This window comes from Miniopterus natalensis, chromosome 13 (assembly GCF_054644295.1).
Source record: "Miniopterus natalensis isolate mMinNat1 chromosome 13, mMinNat1.hap1, whole genome shotgun sequence".
NCBI classification, from domain to species: Eukaryota; Metazoa; Chordata; class Mammalia; order Chiroptera; family Miniopteridae; genus Miniopterus; species Miniopterus natalensis.
Genome location: NC_142093.1, coordinates 32750408 through 32769035, shown reverse-complemented (window position 1 = coordinate 32769035; position 18628 = coordinate 32750408). Strand labels below are relative to the sequence as shown.

Here is an 18628-nt window from a genome sequence, read left to right as displayed (position 1 = left end):
CCTCCTTCCCAGCGTCGCTTAGGGTTCTCTCCAGCTGCGGCGCTGTCCTCGCCGGCGCCCCTCGCACCCTCGGCCCAGCCCGAGCCCCTGGTCACCCCTCGGGGCTCACCTCACGCTCCCCGAGGGGCCTTCTCTGCTCTCGCCCCCGACTGAGTGCCTTGAGGGAAGGAGTTGAGGCTCATCTGTCTTTGTATCTCCGTGTCTGGCATCCATTTGAAAAATATTTCTTGAGAACCTACCATGTGGCAGGTGGGCACTGTTCCACGGGCTGCGGATCTGGTGGTGGGCAAGGCAGCAAGGCACCTGCATTTCATGGCACAGACGGTCTACTTCTTCTTTTCTTTTTTAAAAATATATCTTTATTGATTTCAGAGAGAGGAAGGGAGAGGGAGAGAGACAGAAACATCAAGGATGAGAGAGTCATGGATCGGCTGCCTCCTGCACGCCCCCGACTGGGGATTGAGCCCGCAACCCGGGCATGTGCCCTGACTGGGAATCAAACCCCGATCGCCTGGATCCTAGGTCGATGCTCAACCGCTGAGCCACACCGGCCGGGCCGGTCTACTTCTAAGAGACACAAGAGGCCTGGTCTGTGGAGTGAGCAGGATTCTACAGGTGCAAACAGAAAGCGGCTCTCCTCTCCTCCGTCTCCCAGACATACGCCCTCTGTTGAACAGTGTTTTCTCTGCCCCTGCCTCTTAGGTAAGAGTGGATAAATAAATGCTCTCTTTGTCTTGACTTTTAAAAATCCTACCCCAGTGAAATGATCAGATCTCCAGAACTGCTTCCCTTCACCAGCTGGGGTCTGATGAAGGCTGGCCCTGTAAGTCACTGCTCTCTCACGCCACACTTCATGCTGGGTGGCATTAGAATGGTTTCAGCCATTTTAAAATCTGGGGAAGTTGAACTGGGGATATATTCAGTTTGAGTTTGATGGGATGCACTGATATGATTTCCAATGACTTCCGTGTATGGCGAAGTCATCGCTAGCTGTTCTGGTATAGGAACGACTCCCAGGAATACCCCCCCGCCCCACAGGGCTGCCTTGCCCTGCAGGCATCCTGAAACAAAGGTGCAGGGCCAGAGGTGGGTAACAATCCGAAAGTGTCCTACAGTAAGTACCTGGTGCTGGAAATGAGAAACAGGCTTGAAAGGCACAGAGCCAGAAGCTGGTCTACAGTCCAATTCTGAATTATCTCAGTTTCTGGATGGATGAAGTTGCTCGGACACTGACAGTGCTTCCAGCTATCTCTCAGAAGCGAACATGTATTCTCTCAGGAGGAAAAGAACATTATTTTAGGCTTCAAATGATCTTTATAATTCTTCATATACAATGACCACTTTTCAAAATAAAAAATAGGTGTGAAAGGGAACAAATTGATGTATTTAAAAATAAAGGGGGGAATCCCCAAATTCTCCTGTGTTTGAGTCATTTTCAGGTTTGCAGTTAGCATTACCTTAAAACAGAATTCAGTATGTAATAAGTTTAGCATCACAAACTAGTGGAGGAAAATTCTATTTGATACATGTGTTTACTGACACCATGGATAACTGGTTAGCCATCTGAAAGAAAAATAAAGTTGGATCCGTATTTCATAATTATACCATGAAAACTTTCAAATGAATCAAATACTTAAATGGGAAAAGTAAAATCATGCAAGTTTCAGAAGGAAACATGAATTTCTTCATAGCCACTATTTCTTTATAAACTTTACATGTGAAAGGCCCTTTTAAATGTGACTCAAACTCTAAAGTCATAAAAGATTCAATTGACACATCTCAGTAGCTAAACATAAAAACACTCTCTGAATGGCCAAAAGATACCACTCACCAAGTAAAATATAAATGACAAACAGGAAAATTATTTGCTATTCATATTCACAACCAGGCAAAAGCTAGTATCTCTACTATATAAAGAACTTAGAGACTGATGAGAAAATACTAACAATCCAATATAAAAATGGAGAGTGATTGAAAAGAAATGTCTCTTAAATATATGAAAGATGCTCAATTCATATAAAAGAAATGCAAACCAAAATTATGCTGATACCATTTTTTATCCATTAGTAGCCCCAAATACAAAAGTCTGACAGTACTTTGTTTATGAGGCTGCCTGGAAACAAGCACTCTGATGCATTACTGGTGGAACTGTTAGATGTTCATATGAAAGGCAATTTGGCAACATCAAAGTAACAAAACTTTGGCCCAAAAATTCCACTTGGAGGAATTTATCCTGCAGATGTACTTGTATAAGAACAAACTGATATATTACATATTCGCTGTATATTATTTGCCACATGAGGTTGGAAACCACTCAAACTTATATCAATGGGGGGGGGGGCCTGGTTAAATACCTTATGGTACATCCTCAATGGATGTTATGCAATTATTTGAAAAAAATGAAGATGCTCTATTAACTCTTATGCAGACATGTCCAAGGTACTTATGTTAAAATGCAGTGTATATATGTTAGCTGTTGTGTTAAAAGAAGAAAAGCCTGTATGTTTCATTGTATTTGCGTGAGGAAACGGTAAAAGAATACATAAGGAGATACAAGAGTGGGGTGGGGCTGGGACTGGGAACTGGACAGATGAGAAATAATGATGAAAGGGAAACCTTTTACTCTGTCCCCGCTGGTTATGAAGCGATTGCTTCTCAGCCCTGATCCACCCTCCTGTATTCTGCTTAGTGATGCAGGGGCTGGGACGCTACATTTCTTCTTTGCCAGTTGGCTCCTTTTAGGGGGTGTAAGTAGGAGACTGGAGGACAGCCGGAGAGGAGAAGGGACACACTCCTGTCTGTCTGCTCCCTATTTCTGTTGGTGTTGCCTCAGCAATGGATCTTCACTCTGGCAGCAGGTGGTTTCAGTCTTTGCCCTTTTTTGGCATTCCCAGAACAGCCTGTCGCGCTCCCTCTCAGAAGCCTGGGTCTGGCCCCACAGGGTCCTCCTCTAAGCTCCAGAGGCAGTGACACCAGCCTGGGTTCCACTCCGCAAGGCCCCTCCTCCGACGCTCTAGGTTCTAATAAGTTCAGCTTTTTCACTTTGTTCCCTCAGCCCTGAGAATGGTGGCTGCTCCCTGCGGTTACTGCACTGCCTCAATGGCCTCTTTTCAGTCTGTAAATTCTCCAATTCCTATTTAATCCACTCCTTATATTATCAACCCTCTATGGAAACACGTAGTATAGTTTCTATTTCCTTGACATGCAATCTTTTATAGCCTTTCGTTTTTAAACCATGTAAACTATTAAAAAATGCAAGAAAAAATACTTCAGGGTGATTGGACTTAACCAGATATAAAGGCCTGTCTAAAGCAGCAGCAGTGAGGACAATGGAGTTCTGGCGCAGGCCTAGACACTGCCAATGGGACAAAACGAGAACCGCGGACGTGCTTACACGCTCATAGGAACACAGTACCTGACGGGGCGTTATAAATCAGTGGAGAAAGTGGTGTTCCTTGTTTTCTTTCCTGCTTTTCTTCCTTTTCCTCATTTGCCTTCTAGAATTCCTTATGTATTTTAGCTATACTTTCTCTTACCAGCTCTTTTTCCAATATTCTGTTTTCTTCTACAAATAATACACATATGCACACTTGCTAAGGAAGACTAAGCATAAACAAACCAAATTGTGAGATTTTCAAACTAGTTTCCTGGCACTTTGGCGCCATCCTCTGGCAGCATTCTGGTACCAGAATCTGTGCTTTCCTGATTTTTTTTTTAATGCTCCTGAACATTTCCTCTGAAGTTTGCTGTGAGTCATTTAAAGATATCATGTCACATAGCAGTATGGTTCTCAATCTGTCTGTACAATAGAGTCACCTTGTGACCCTTAAAAAATATCAACACTAGGCCTCACTGCAGAACCACTGTCAGAAAGGCTTTCACATTGATTTGTTGGACAAAGCTCGATGCCATTTAACAAATATTCAGCTCCTTCACTTACTGGGGGGAAGTCGGCTTTCTTCCCTGATTACATAACCACATACACTCACAGTCTTATGACTATTTATGGGTAGAAATAAATACACTTTAGAGGTCCCGTCAAGTGTTTGTACCTGATGTAAAATAATTCTGACAGTTGCCTACATTTGTTGCTGAAGCTTTTAATTTTTTAAACAAATTCTCATCATTTTAATGGTCAATAGCTTCTGGTGGTTTAATTCTTTTTAATTTGGGAAAATATATTAACCACAAACATAGAGTCTAAAACAATTCAAAACTAACAAAAATGAACATTGACATATTTGTTTCAAATATTTATATAGATTATACAGTTGACCCATTGAACAGCACGGGTTTGAACTGTATGGGTCCACTTACATGCAAATTTTTTCCAATAAGCACAGTAAATGTTTTTTCTGACTTTCTGAATATTTTTTCTATAGCTCACTTTTTTGAAGACAACAGTATATAATACATTTAACATAAAAGAAATATATATTAATCAACTATATATTATTGCTAAGGCTCCTGGTCAACAGTAGACTATCAGTAGTTATGTTTTGGAGGGAGTCAAAAGTTATATGTGGATTTTCAACTGTGTAGGGGGTTTAAGCCCTTAACTCCCACACTGTTCAAGGATCATGTGTATATCAAATATTACTACTAGAGCATAGGAGTTGGTTGGGGACTTAAGATCAAAAAAAAAAAAAAAAGCAATGAGAACATGTGACTGCTAAACCGAGGCAATGTTGTGAGTGCCATATAATTCGGAGAAACCAACATGGAGCAGGGACATAAAGCCAGGGAGAAATTTCAATATGCAGCAGAACAAAAGAGCAATCTAGGTAGGAAAACATGAGCCAAGGTCAAAATGGAAATGAGCACAACATAGTTATTTCTAAGTCTTTCATGTGGCCTAACAACATTTTTTTTTCGTTTTTTAAATATATCTTTATTGATTTGAGAGGAAGGGAGAGGGAGAGACAGAGAAAGAGAAACATCAATGATGAGAGAGTTGTCATTGGCCTCCTGCACACCCCGACTGAGCATCAAGCCTGCAACCTGGGTATGTGCCCTGACCGGGAATCAAACCACTGTCTTCTCGGTCCTAGGCTGATGCTCAACTGCTGAGCCACACCGGCCAGGCAATAACAACATCTTTTGAGCACTCACTATGTGTCAGGCTCTATTCTTAGTGCTTGACGTGTGTATATTACCTCATTTAACACAGCAACACTGTTACCAAGAGCACGCTGCGCAGATCATCCTTTCTGTTGCCCTTAGACATGCTGCTATCTCTGGGTCTCTGTTTCTCCTTCTGTATAAAAAAGTAGATAATAATACTGTTCTGGGCATGGATATATGCATATGGGTAAACACAAGAAGAGATTAAATTAAAAAGGATATACCTGTTAGGATAAATTGATGGATAAATGGTAACCTTTTTTGAGGAACTGTCTGACTGCTTTCCAAAGAGGCTGCACCATTTTACATTGTCACCAGCAGTTATGAGGGGTCCAATTTCGCCACATTCTCTACACGTCGATAGGTGGCTTTCTTGTTATAGCCATTCTACTAGGTGTGACCTGGTATCTCATTGTGGTTTTGATTTGCATTTCTCTGATGACTAACGACGTTGAGCACCTTATGAAGTGCTATTGGCTACCTTCTTTGGAGAACTGTCTATTCAAATCCTTTATCACTTTAAAAACTGGGTTGCCTTTTTAATGTTGAATTGTAAAAGTTCTTTATATATTCTGAAAAGAAGTCCTTTATTAGACATAGGATTGTAAACATTTTCTTCCATTCTGTAGGCTGTCTTCTCACTTTCTTAATTGTGTTTGTTGTCATATTTAGGTTATTAATCCATTCTGAATCATTTTGTTGCTGTTCATGGTGTGAGGTAAGGGTCCAACTTGATTCTTCTGCATGACCCTATCCAGTTGTCCCAGCACCGTTTGTAGAAAAGACTATTCTTTCCCCATTGAATGGTGTTGGCATGTTGTTGACAGATGGCTGTAAACAGATGGGTTCATTTCTGGACTCTCAATTCTGTCCCATTGATATATATATATATATATACATATATATATATATATATATATAAAATATACACACACACACACACACACACACTCCATCCTTTGCTAGTACTACACTGTCTTGATTCCTTTAGCTCTACAGTAAGATTCTAGAACAGAAAGTATGAATCCTCTTTGTTCTTCTTCAAAATTGTTTTGGCTGTTCTGGGTCCTTGTTTCCATATGAATTTTAGGATCAGCTTGTAAACTTCAACAAAGAAGCCAGCTGGGATTCTGACAGAATTGTGGTAACACTGAGGAGTCTCATGCCATCTTAACATTTAAGTTTTGTGATCCATGAACATGGAATAGTTTTTCCATTTAATTTCTTTCAATGATACTTTATAGTTTTCAGAATATGTTTTGCATTTCTTTTGTTAATTTTTAAGTATTTTATTCTTTTTGATGCTATTATAAAGAGAACTGTTTTATTTCATTTTCAGATTTTTCATTGCTAGTGTGTAGAAACAAGTTGATTTTTGTACATCGATCTTGAATCCTGAGATTTTGCTGAACTTAATTATATGTTCTAATAGGTTTTTAGTGGATTTCTTAGGATTTTCTATCTAAAGATCATGTCACCTGTGAATATAGTTTTACTTCTTTTCCAATTTGGATGCATTTAATTTCATTTTCTGGCATGAGAGACAAACTACAAACCAACAAAGAAGAAGAAAAAGAAACATATCAGAGTAATGTCACATTCATACAGAAATAAACTGTGATGATGTGATGAGAGTGACTTGGTAGCTACTTTAGGTTGAGTACATGGAAATGCCTCCAGAGAGGAAATAATATCTAACCTAAAACCTGAATGGTAAGAAAAAGCCTTGTAGACAGTGAGACCAGCTAATGTGAACAGACAGAAAGGTGGGAATGAACTTACGTGTGCTGGAGGAACAGGGGGGCTAGTGTGACTGAAATGCAGTAAGCGAGAGAGAAAGGAGGTCTGAGAGGCAGCCAGGGGCTAGGCCGTGTAGGACTTTGTAAACCCGAGCCATGGAGGTTGATTTTATTCCAGGTTTGATGAAGTCCTCCTAGAAAGAGTGTCAGCAGGGGAGTGATGTGATCTGATTCACATTTAAAATCACTACAGTTGCTTTGTGGATAACAGGTTGGAGTGGAAGCTGGGTATCACTTGGGAGACTTTGGCAGCACTTCATGTAAAAGACACTGACTTGGGGTGGTGATAATGGAGATGGAGAGAAGCAAATGGATGTGTCGGTGAACTGGATGTGAGAGTGAAGGAAAGAGAGGAACAGGAAAACAATTCCTAGATTTCGGCTCGTGTACTTGGATGGGCAATATCACCATTTGCTAGACTGGGGAAGACCGGGCTCGAACAAGCAGGGATTGGGGAGGAGGTGCTGGGGAAATATATCACAAGTTCTGTTTTTATTATGTCAAGGTGGAGACAAGTATTGGTGCTTCAAGTACAAATGCGAAAGAGGCCGCTGGATACACAAGACTGAAAGTACAGGAAGAGAGCGGAGAGAGAATGTTTCGGGCAATCCAAGGTAAATTGTTTCAAGGCATTGGATTGTGCTGATAGGTCCAGGTTCCAATCCCAGTGTGTGGGTTACTTTACCTCTCTGAACTTACTTCTCCACCTATAAAATGAGAATACCTGATGTGGAGGGGTTATTGTGAGACTAAAAGAGAGAAGGCATATATACATTTAGCAACTACTATTCTACACCAACTCTGATTTGATCAGAACTGGCCTTGACAACTAGGAAGAGCCAAACTAGCTACATTTTCTCAAGAAAAGATACATCTTGGATGGAGAGCTGCTCTAAGAAAGACTATGGTGTAACCTTCACTCTCTTCAGTAAACCTCTTTGAAAATAGCATAGGTCACTATCACATATCAGGAAATGGTTTTCCTTCCTAGCTCTTCCTACAAATGCTATTTATTCTGCCTGAGTAAGGCAAGATGTTTAATATAACATAGTAACCCATGATGCCATAACCACCACCAAAGTACTGGGTGCCTCTTTTCTTTCTTGCACTAAGCACACACAAACATACTTAAGTCTTAGCAACTCAAGTTATAGTAAGAGGGATATCAAACCCTCATCTTATAGAATTTAAGTCTACTTACTAAATATTAAAATAACAATGCAACAATAGTTGTATTTATGGAGGGCTTACTATCAGCCAGAAAGTATTATGCTGTTTTAGATCTGTAAGTCATTTAACCCCAACATTCTTGTAGGATGGGAATAACATTATCCCCATATCATCTTCCCTGACACATCAGCTTTAAGTGAGAGTGGGAGTTAACATATTAGAAATAAACTGACTAGGGTACCCCAGTGACTTTTAACTAAAAGGTGTGAGGTGAAATTTATACTAGTTCCTCAATGAATAGCTGAAGGTTGACTAATTCCAGGTATTGGAGATAAAAGATATTTTTATTTTTATATAATAAAAATAAAATGCATGATAGAGCTTCAGCTTCCGCTTCCAAAGCAATCAGCACATCTCACAATACCTGGCTCAGCATTCAGAAGGAAAACAAAATGATTCCAAAATGCCACAGTTTGGAATCAGCACTGTTAGCTGGTTGAGCGTAGTCCCCTGCACTAAAAGGTCGCCAGTTTGATTCCCGGTCAGGGCAAATGCCAGGTTGTGGGTTGGATCCCTGGTCAGGGTGTGAGTGGGAGGCAACCAATCGCTGTTTCTCTCTCTCTCTAAAATCAATAAAAACATATTTTTTAAAATCCATCTTAGATTTTATGAAATTCACCTTTTCTATGAAAACCTGTGGTCTAGAGTCCATCAGACTTTTCTGAGAAAATGGAATAATTCAGATCAAGGGACTTCTCAAACTACTTTTGTCATTAACGTTTATTTCAATTAAAGAAATGGGAATTCAGAATTAATTTAATGTCAAACCTCAAAGTATTTGGCAAAAGAAATGCTATTAAAAGCTTGAATAAAATGTTTGTGGTACCTGTGTTATGTTCGACAGACATTAACAAAATAAAAAACACGCTCTGAAGAGAATCAAATTCTGATAAATTGTGGTTTGTAAAAATCAATTCAGTGTTACAGTCTCCCCAGGGGAGAAGCAATTTGCCTTGTTACTATCAGTTAAAAAATCAAAAGAGCCCATTTCCCTCTTCTGGCTGTGACTATCACAGCACTATGTAACATGTATGTGCCTCAATCCTTTAAATAAGGGAATATAGTAAATTGAGCAAGACTCTGGTATTTAGCAGGGCTTACAGATCATGTATTATAAACATTTTCTTTTAAAAATAAAAATTTTATCATCTATTTCAAAGACATCAATTGAAAAATATATAAACTGCAACAAAGTTTCCAAACAGAAGTTAAAAAACCTTGGCCAATCCATACACAGAACACCAAATAAAATCTAACTTAATTTATCAACTAAAACTAAAAAGAATGGTTTCTGTATGTGCTTACTGAGTGTAACACTTCAACATTTCAACAGAAACTGCTGTTCTGTCACACATTATCAAAGTCTGTTCTCTAAATAATTTGAAACAATTTCAATTATAAGGCAAATCTTCATTTAAATTAGAAACAGTGCATCTTAAAGTTTAACAAGACCTATATATAAGTAATTTCCAAACACATACCTTTTTATATGCTTTTGGTTTGGAACAAATTTTCCCTGAGCACTCTTTCTGCTTGGTTAGGAAAATTAAAGCATGATCTCTACAATTTTATTTTGATTTCTCTTGAATATATGCAATTTTTCATCCATCCAATGCATTTGGGAATCTTCCTTCTAGAGAACTCTAAAGCAATCAGCAGTTATAACTGTTTTAAAGGGCTATTTGAATGGCTACAGAAATGTGGTTGGGTTTTAGAACCCTGAGAACTGTACAGTGGGTGTCTCGTATAACTGAAATGACTTACTATCCGAAAACTATCAATTATTTTAACAAATTCAGGATGGCACTAGCTTCACAGAGAAAGAGTTCATAATCAGTAATTCCAGCTCAGGTGACCAACAGATAAGCATTAAAAACCAAAAGAAAAAGAAAGTTGGATTGACATTGTGCTTTCCATGGAATAACACTGAAAATGCTTACCCCTTCTGCCCAACACAAGAGATATCTCCCCATGACATGTTACTTAATGCAGTCTTGAGGGCTGTCTCTCCTTAATATCCATGCAAACATAAAATCAGCACCACTGGAAATGTCAGCACACAAACTGCAGTGCCCAGTGCTACCCCACAATTCACAGAAGACATGCGACAATCAGTGCACATGCACGGCACCACCACCAGGTGTGTCCCTCTAACTATTTAAGGTTTTAAAAGACCTTAGCTACTCGAGAGTTTAGGCCTCTTCTCTTTCAAATAAATAAATTAATATTAGGAGTCTTAACAAATTTGTAAATATCAATTTTCTATATAGCCTAGCATCACACTAAAAGAAAATTAGATTTGAAAAGTTTCATATTTACAATTAGATTCCATAAGACTAAATTATACGCTTCCCTTCGCATTATGATTTATGTGGTGTGCAAAAATAATTAATGAATAACTTAGAAGTCATCGTTCTGAAGATCTTCAAGAGGTGAGCAATTCCAGATGTCCAGAGGTGTGTCTTCTGCCTTTTTAGTTACATGTTAAGGTGCTCTATGCAGGACGCCCTGGACCAAAACGGCTTTTAGACCTAGATTTTTTAAACAGGAAAGAAGGTCAGAGGTGCTTCTAAAACACTAGGAAGTTACTGCTGCTTTAGGTTATGCTTGCTTGACAGTATCAAAGTTTAATGAAACTTTATATAGCTCCATAATCCATTTTTAAAAACCCTTGGAGTGAGAGGTATTTTAGAACTCAAATATTTTTTGATTTGGGGAGGTAATATGGTAACTATTGTATATTATGGATCTGGAGCAGTGCCCCATAGTCAAACACATTAATATTTCTTCACAGTGAAACAAATGAACAGTTATATTAAGTGGGAAAAGTAAAAACTACAAAACAGCATCATAGTAGCTCAGCGTAGGTTTGAACTGACACAGATATATGAAAAAAATCTGTGGTTTTCTGAGCTTCCTGGATTTCTGCATTGCAGATAAGGCTTTTAACTCTGTAGTATTAATGATCAAATATCAATTAACTGTTAATCTTTAGAAGAAAATGTGTGATGTAAAATAACACAGGACCCACAAGTTAGATATTTAAGAGAGAAATAAAATAAAACAAGGAATGGGAAAGACTTCAATGATTTATATAAAGTAATAATATATAACCTATGAAAAGTATACAAATTCTGCTAATTCACAGTAGCACAATAGCTTACAGTTTTATCAGCAGTTGGGTCAGAACAGAGCTGAATTAATAAACAGAAAACTTAAAAAACAACAACTATACTTTCATTAAATTTTGTGCTTATGACCCTTGTTTTTTTTTACTTATGAACCTTTTAAAATCTTAACTTTTAAGTTAAACTCTGATTCTTATTAATGCCTGGGTCTAATTCTTAAAACAAAACAAAATTCAAATTATATGCTTCTAGTGTCATGATTTTCCCTAAAAAAGAAAATCACTTCAAAGTCAATGGCACTCTAAATTCACTGATGCTGACTTACCTCGTGTTCTTCTCTGAGCTTCCCTGCCGCGCACTGACTGACACTGAGGCCTTGATTTGTGCTTCAAGCCTGGAATAAATACCTCCTGCAAACTGCAGAGTAAAGGAGCAAAATTTAGTCATTACCTTTACAGAACCAATAGAAGCTGTGCTTTACTAAAATGGCATTGCTTTCTAACTTAAAAGTAACTTTATTTTGATTTTTGAAAATTCAGACTCTTCGACTTATAGTTTACATACATTAAAATTCATCTGTTTTAGTAAACATTTTGTTTTGATAGATGCATACAGTTGTGACATAGAATACAATGGAGATATAGAATAGTTCTTTCACCCCAAGAAAATCCCCTTGTGACTCTTTTAAGTCAATTGATTTGACACTGCCAATCTGTTTTATGATGCTATAGTTTTGCATTCTTCCAGAATATTGCATATACAGAATCATACAGCCAGTAGACTTTTGCATCTGGATTCTTTCACTTAGCATAATGTATAGGAGGTTCATTTATGTTGTCGGATACCAGTAGTTTGTTATAGGGAACTACCAAACTGTTTTCCAAAGTGGTCATTCCTTTTTCATCCCTACTTGGTATATATGAAGGTTCCAGCTGCTCCACATCCTTGCTGGCATGTTTTTAAATTTTTTCTAGACATTCCAGTTGGTGTATAGTGATATACCGTTGAGGTTTTAATTTACATTTCCCTAATGACTAGCGATGCTGCATCTTTTCCTGTGCTTATTTGCTACCTGTATCCTTCTTTTAAGAACTGTATGGTTGCCCAGTGGGGCGTGGCTCAGAGGTTGAGCATCGACCTAGGATCCAGGCGATCAGGGTTTGATTCCCGGTCAGGGCACATGCCTGGGTTGCGGGCTCGATCCCCAGTTGGGGGCATGCTGGAGGCAGCCGATCAATGACTCTCTCATCATTGACGTTTCTATCTCTCTCTCTCCCTCTCCTTTCCTCTCTCTGAAATCAATAAAGATATATTTAAAAAAAAAAAAAGAACTGTATGGTTAATCTTCTGACCATTTCATTTAATTGGATTGTTTATTTTTGAGTTTTAAGACTTCTTTATACATTCTGGATACAAATCCTTTACCAGATAAGTATCTTACACATATTTCCTCGTAGCTTATGACTTGTCTTTTCATTTTCTTAACAGTGTCTTTCAAAAAGAACTAAATTTTGATGAAGTCTAATTTGCCAATTTTTTTTCTGTTATGGATCATGTTTTTGGTATTGCAGCTAAGATACATTTATTTGCCTAACCCAGGTCACAAAGATTTTTTCCTATGTCTTCTTTTTGAAGTGTTATAGGGAGGTAAATTTTTTAATGCAAAAATAGGGGCAAGAGTTATTATAACTAAATAATAACAATACTATGATAATACATAATGTTATGACTAATATGTAATTCTAGGTGTCTGTAGTCATCATTTTCAGCAAGATAATATCTTATTTTAGAGATAACCACCCGGCATGCAGGGTTGACCACATCAGCAACTTCTTGAAAGCCACCCTCTGGATAGTTAACCTACTCCAGCTGTGACATCCCACTTTCAGTGACAATGTACTTGGTTAAGTGTGTTACAGAGGACCTATGAACCATGAATAATAAGAGACAGTGGGAAACTTTTATGTGAGTGAATTGGCTAACTGGTCCAGAATATAAAAATATTTATTCTTTTTAAAGACTTCCTAAAACAGCTTTATATTTCTCATGATGAACATAAAGTAGAAAGGCATATCTATGCAAGCACAGGACGCTGGTACATAATCCTTACTTCTTTTGATTCCTTTGCCTTGACTCGGTCTAGATCACCCAATCTCATCTTTATCAGGTGCCCTGTAATTTCAGACATCCGCCGCTGATCTGAAGTTAAAAAATAATAAATCTTATGTTTTATGATGATGGTTTATAACTTTTATTTCTTAAAAAAGATTGCAATCATCAAGTGTTTATGAAGATATTTTACAGACTACCTACGGCCTATTTATTTTTGAAGCATTTTGGGCCACAAGTGGCAAAGTGGCTTATACATGGATAGCTTTTAAGATTACTGTAAATCAGCCTGAAACATTTTCTGTCATCTTTAGAGTGAAAGTAGTGGACAAAAGTCAGTCTGAGACCTCAAAACCATACATGCATAAAATAATGCATTAGCTACTGTAATAATGAAACTCTGGTTGATGTCTAAGGCATGTGTTAATTCTGGACCTTATTTCAGCTGAAACATTTAAGGCTATTCAGCATACTTAATAATATAAACGATTCTTATTATTGCTCTTTGTACCTAACTTGTATATTACCCAAACGATAAAACTCACCATCTTCTCTTTGCGCATCCTGGTTGAATCTCAAGGACCTTGTGACATCCCACTTGTTCTGCTGCATACTCACACTAGTGGAAAGTTAAACAAAGTCAGCACTGTGCTTTCAGTGAACATCTGACTGGATGCAGAAGCAATACTCACATGAAAGGAGACACATCTCTAGAAGTTGACTAAAAGAAGTAGACAACATTAAGGCCCAATTAGAACATATTTACTGGTTAGTGCTATAGTTAATAATAAAAGTTTACATTTACTGAGTGCAAGACACTGTACCAAGGGCATTACAAGTATTATTTCATTTAAGCCTTACAACAGCCATGTGAGACAGGTGTTATTATTATTTCTATGATAGAACGGGTTTGTAAAAATTAAGAATCTTGGCCAAAGAGAAACAAACCTGGAATTTGACCCCAGCTTTTTCTGTCTGACCTGGAAGCCCCAGTTTACACAATCTTTTATAATTTGCCCATTCATGTGTCTGCAGTACTTAACACGAAGATGAATGTGCAAACATCCAATGTAATTGTGTGGAACTTCTCTCAACCCCAGCTTTCACACATCTTTGTAATCCATGGTTTCTCTTTTAGCCAACTGTGGTTACTATGGTCCTCTTATTCCTACCTGTTTTTTTACCCCTTTATTTCATGACACTTTAAAAGACCATAAAATACAGGGTGGGGCAAAATTAGATTTACAGTTGTGAATACGTTAAACAGTTTATTCTTGTATTACTAGGTATTAATTATGTTATTTTCCATACAAACAACTGTAAACCTACTTTTGCCCCAATGCTGCATAATTTATTTAAAAATTTAAAAAGTTTATTTATCTTATTTTATTTTAAAGTCTATTTATGTATTTTTTGAATAAGTAACATTAGTTCAAAATTCAAAAGGTACAAACAGCACATATAATAAAAAGCCTCTGCCTCCAGACATTCAGGTCCATTCCTTAGAGGTAACCAATCTTATCAAGTTCTTATGTAGCTTTCCAGAGATATTTTATGTATATGCAATAAATTCATATATATTCCTTCACCTATACTACACAAATGGTAACATAATATGCCACTCTACATACTATTCTACCCTTTTCTTTTTCACCTGTCAACCTCGAGATCTTTAATCTTGGTCTCTACAGAACCTCATTCATTTTACACTGCTGGCATTCCATTATGGTATTTGCTACTCTTCTTTCAGATTTCTCCTGGCTATGTTGCTTGCTTATTTCTCAATATGAGCTTTAGAATAGTAGTATATAATTCAGAGTTACCTTCTCCAATGCCTTTTCTTTCTTCTGACCACAGGGTGAAGACATCTGCTTTTTGGGTTGTTTAGTGAACTTCTTTGGCTTCTCCTTCTTCCCTGATAACAGAAAATCAATGTCATAAGTCCCATATATTTCTCCAATGCACTTGTTACCTCCAAACAAAAAACCCTTAAAAACCATTGTTTTTTTAAAACTAACTAATTAGCTCTGGATAAAAGTAAATATACAGAGAAGTCAAACTGAAAGTGCTTAACAGGTTTATTTTAATTACTTTTCTTCTTTTTACTTGGTGAAGACCTTTGCGGGGAAAAATGAGGGCAATGAATTCAAAGTCTCAATGAAATTAAATATAGAAAAATGTTGGGGAAAACCATACATATTTATTTATCTTAATCTAATTTGACAGTGAAGTCATCTCCTAATTCCAATGTTTTTATATTAAAAAACAACTATAACCCTGAAAAATACAATTTGAGAATGGGAGAACTCCCAAAAAAATCTTTAAAATGTCCTTTGCTCAGGCAGGAGGTGGGCTATGAAGGTAAAAATGAAGGCAGGACAGAAGTGATCTTGGGAAGCAGCAGATTTGGAACAAATTATATTCTGGACGGGACACTCCTGCAGTCAGTATTCTGAATTTATTCTGGCTGACAGTTAAGTAGAGAAAGGAGAGGAGCAGAAAAGAAGGAGTAGAGAAGCATTTCTCTAAAAACAGTGTTTGAAGGTAAGGATAATACTGTACATTGGATCACTGTTTCCCAAACATCAATTATTTGTATACCATCTTCACAATTTTTGCTATACTATTTAAAAGGGAAACTTTATATCACTACCATAGATGAAAAACCTGTAAAACGTACTACATATTAGATAACCTTGAAGATACTAGAATAAAAACAAAACAATATTAATAATCTAGATAGATTTATTTGTCTGCTGACAAGCCCTGAGCCCCTGACAAGTGCCTCTTTGTTAAACTGGAAGATTACAAAGTGCTATATATAAAATTGCTTTATAATGTCCAATCACTGGGTTATATACCTGAAACTAATATAATATTGTATGTCAATTGTAATTGAAAAATTTAAAATTATTATAAAAATAATCACGGGGATGTAAAGTACAGCATAGGGAATATAGTCAATAATATTGTAATAACTATGCATAATGTCAGATGAGTATTAAACTTATCAGAGTGATCACTTTATAAGGTATATAAATGTTATCATTATGTTGTACACCTGAAACTAAAATATTGTGGGCCAACTAATTAATTGGAAAATAAATTAATTTTAAAAAGACACGATAGGGTGGGACATCTGATAATGGCAGTGTAAAGAGGTTGGATAACTCCTTCCAAAGAAAACAATGATAAAAACAGAACAAAAATATTACAAACAACCATCTGCAGGCACTGGCAAATACTCTATAGCAAGCAGAAATTGAATATTTACATTTGAAAGATGCAAGAAGTAAGAACTGTGAGTTTGTGCCCTTCTTGCCCGAGTGTACTTCCCAATCTCCCCAGCTCAGGGAGAAAAATTACAGCCTTATAGGCTCCAGGGTAAAGATGGAAAGGCTTCAAAGCAACAGAGAAGCTGGAAATATAAAGGGGCAATTTTGGAAGCAAGAAAGTCACAAAAGACCTGAGATCTAAAATGTGAGTATAACCTGGCTGGCGTGGGTCAATGGTTGAGGTTGACCTATGAACCAGGAGGTCACGGTTTGGCAGTGTCTTATAAAGTTAAACATACACTTCCCAGATGACCCAGCAATTCCACTCCTAGGTATCTACCCAGGAAAAATGAAAACATATGTTCACAAAGACTTATGCACAAATGTTCACAGCAGCATTATTCATAAGAGCCAAGGACTGGAAACAACCAAAATGTCTGTGAAATGGTAAATGGATAAACAAATTATGGTATATTTATACAACAGAATACTATTCTGCAATGAAAAGGAACAAACTACTGATATATACAACATGGATGAGTCTCAAAAATATCACAGTAAGTGAAAGTAGCCAGACACAAAAGACTACTCATGATTCTACTTTACGTGAGATGTTAGAAAAGGTAAACCATGGTGACAACAAGCATAGGACAGTGGTTGCCTGGGGCTGGGAGTGGGGAAAGGGAACTGAGTGTAAAGGGGTAAGAGGTAACTTTCTGGAGTGAACTTCTAGGTCTTGATTTTGGTGGTGGTTACACAACTGTGTGTCAAAATTCACCAATGTGTACACTGAAAAAAGGGTGAATTTTATTACATGTAAATTATACCTTTTTCCTGCTATTTCTGTCACCAGTGAATTGAAAACTTTTGACACAAGTTCACTCTCTAGCTGTATAAAATCATGTTTTTAATTTTCTTAAACACATTTTGATGACTATTATTCAATGTTTCATTTGAGTGTCACTTCAAATTATCTCAGGTAAACTGATGTGAGTCATACGTTTTGAGAAACCCATTAGGTTACACTTGAAATAAAAACTTGGAGGATTATTTCTCAGTACACTGCCTTTGGTTATAATTTTATTGAGGATTCTGTGTTAGTGCCAACGTTAGGAAATCTTGATGGAGCCACCTTTATTTATTTTCTTCCATGTTATAGCCTACCCTGTAGACTTAAAAAGCCAATTCCTCATCCCTTGCATTAAAGTCGTCAGAATACAACTCCTTCATAAAAGTAAGGCATGGCTTTTAACTCAGAAATCAATGTACTTTGTTTCTTGGATAATTCTTCTTCATCTCCAACCTCATCTTCAGTGACCTCAGATCCGGTGGTGTATTCTTCTTCTTCTGAAAACAATGACTGTTGCTTCTGAATTAAAAAAAATACATATCCTATTAAAAATGTAGTATTTATCACATCCCTAATGAATTTTTTCAAACACATTTATTTAAATTTATTTTCAACGAATGAAAATAAGAGCTGATAAAATGACCACTGCCTGCCTAGCACAACATTCAGAAAACAGACATAAGAATTTCTATATTTAGGATTGCATTACATAAGATATTTTTTTATTTCCTTCACAAATTCTAGCAGAGTGATGGGCATCTAATAGATACTCAGTATTTGCTGAATTGTACCACTATCACTCAACTGAATGTATGTTCCTTGATATTAAGAATAAATTAAAATACAGTAACTGCCAATATTAAAATAGTTTCATAAACAAGCACATGTGCACATTCTCTGGGTCAGTGGGGTTCTGGATTACTTACACGTATCTGCATCAGTTTCCTGTATCTATCCACCCTACTGTCTGTCATCACTGATCCAATTATGACCCCATTTTTGTGAGTACTGATGGCAGATGGCATAGTAACGGCAAACAGGTAAAAAAAACAAAACAAATAACCAACCAAACAGCCAAACAATTGAAAAGTTCTAGTTATAGATTTGTTGCTT

General features: G+C 37.2%; 1 protein-coding gene across 2 annotated transcripts in view; it reads right to left on the bottom strand.

Annotated features, from left to right (window-relative positions):
• Window positions 1–8855: 8855 nt before the first annotated feature.
• The window catches only part of SANBR (SANT and BTB domain regulator of CSR), a 33821-nt gene continuing 24048 nt past the window's right edge, over window positions 8856–18628 (bottom strand). For both annotated transcript variants that reach the window (XM_087823583.1, XM_016214041.2), the window contains exons 15-21: window positions 17935–18034; window positions 15214–15305; window positions 14083–14111; window positions 13936–14009; window positions 13392–13480; window positions 11607–11698; window positions 8856–10684 (exon numbers count right to left, since the gene is read on the bottom strand). In XM_087823583.1, coding sequence (XP_087679709.1) covers window positions 10648–10684; window positions 11607–11698; window positions 13392–13480; window positions 13936–14009; window positions 14083–14111; window positions 15214–15305; window positions 17935–18034 — 513 coding nt within the window. In that variant the 3' untranslated portion in view covers window positions 8856–10647. The remainder of the gene's footprint in view (window positions 10685–11606; window positions 11699–13391; window positions 13481–13935; window positions 14010–14082; window positions 14112–15213; window positions 15306–17934; window positions 18035–18628) is intronic.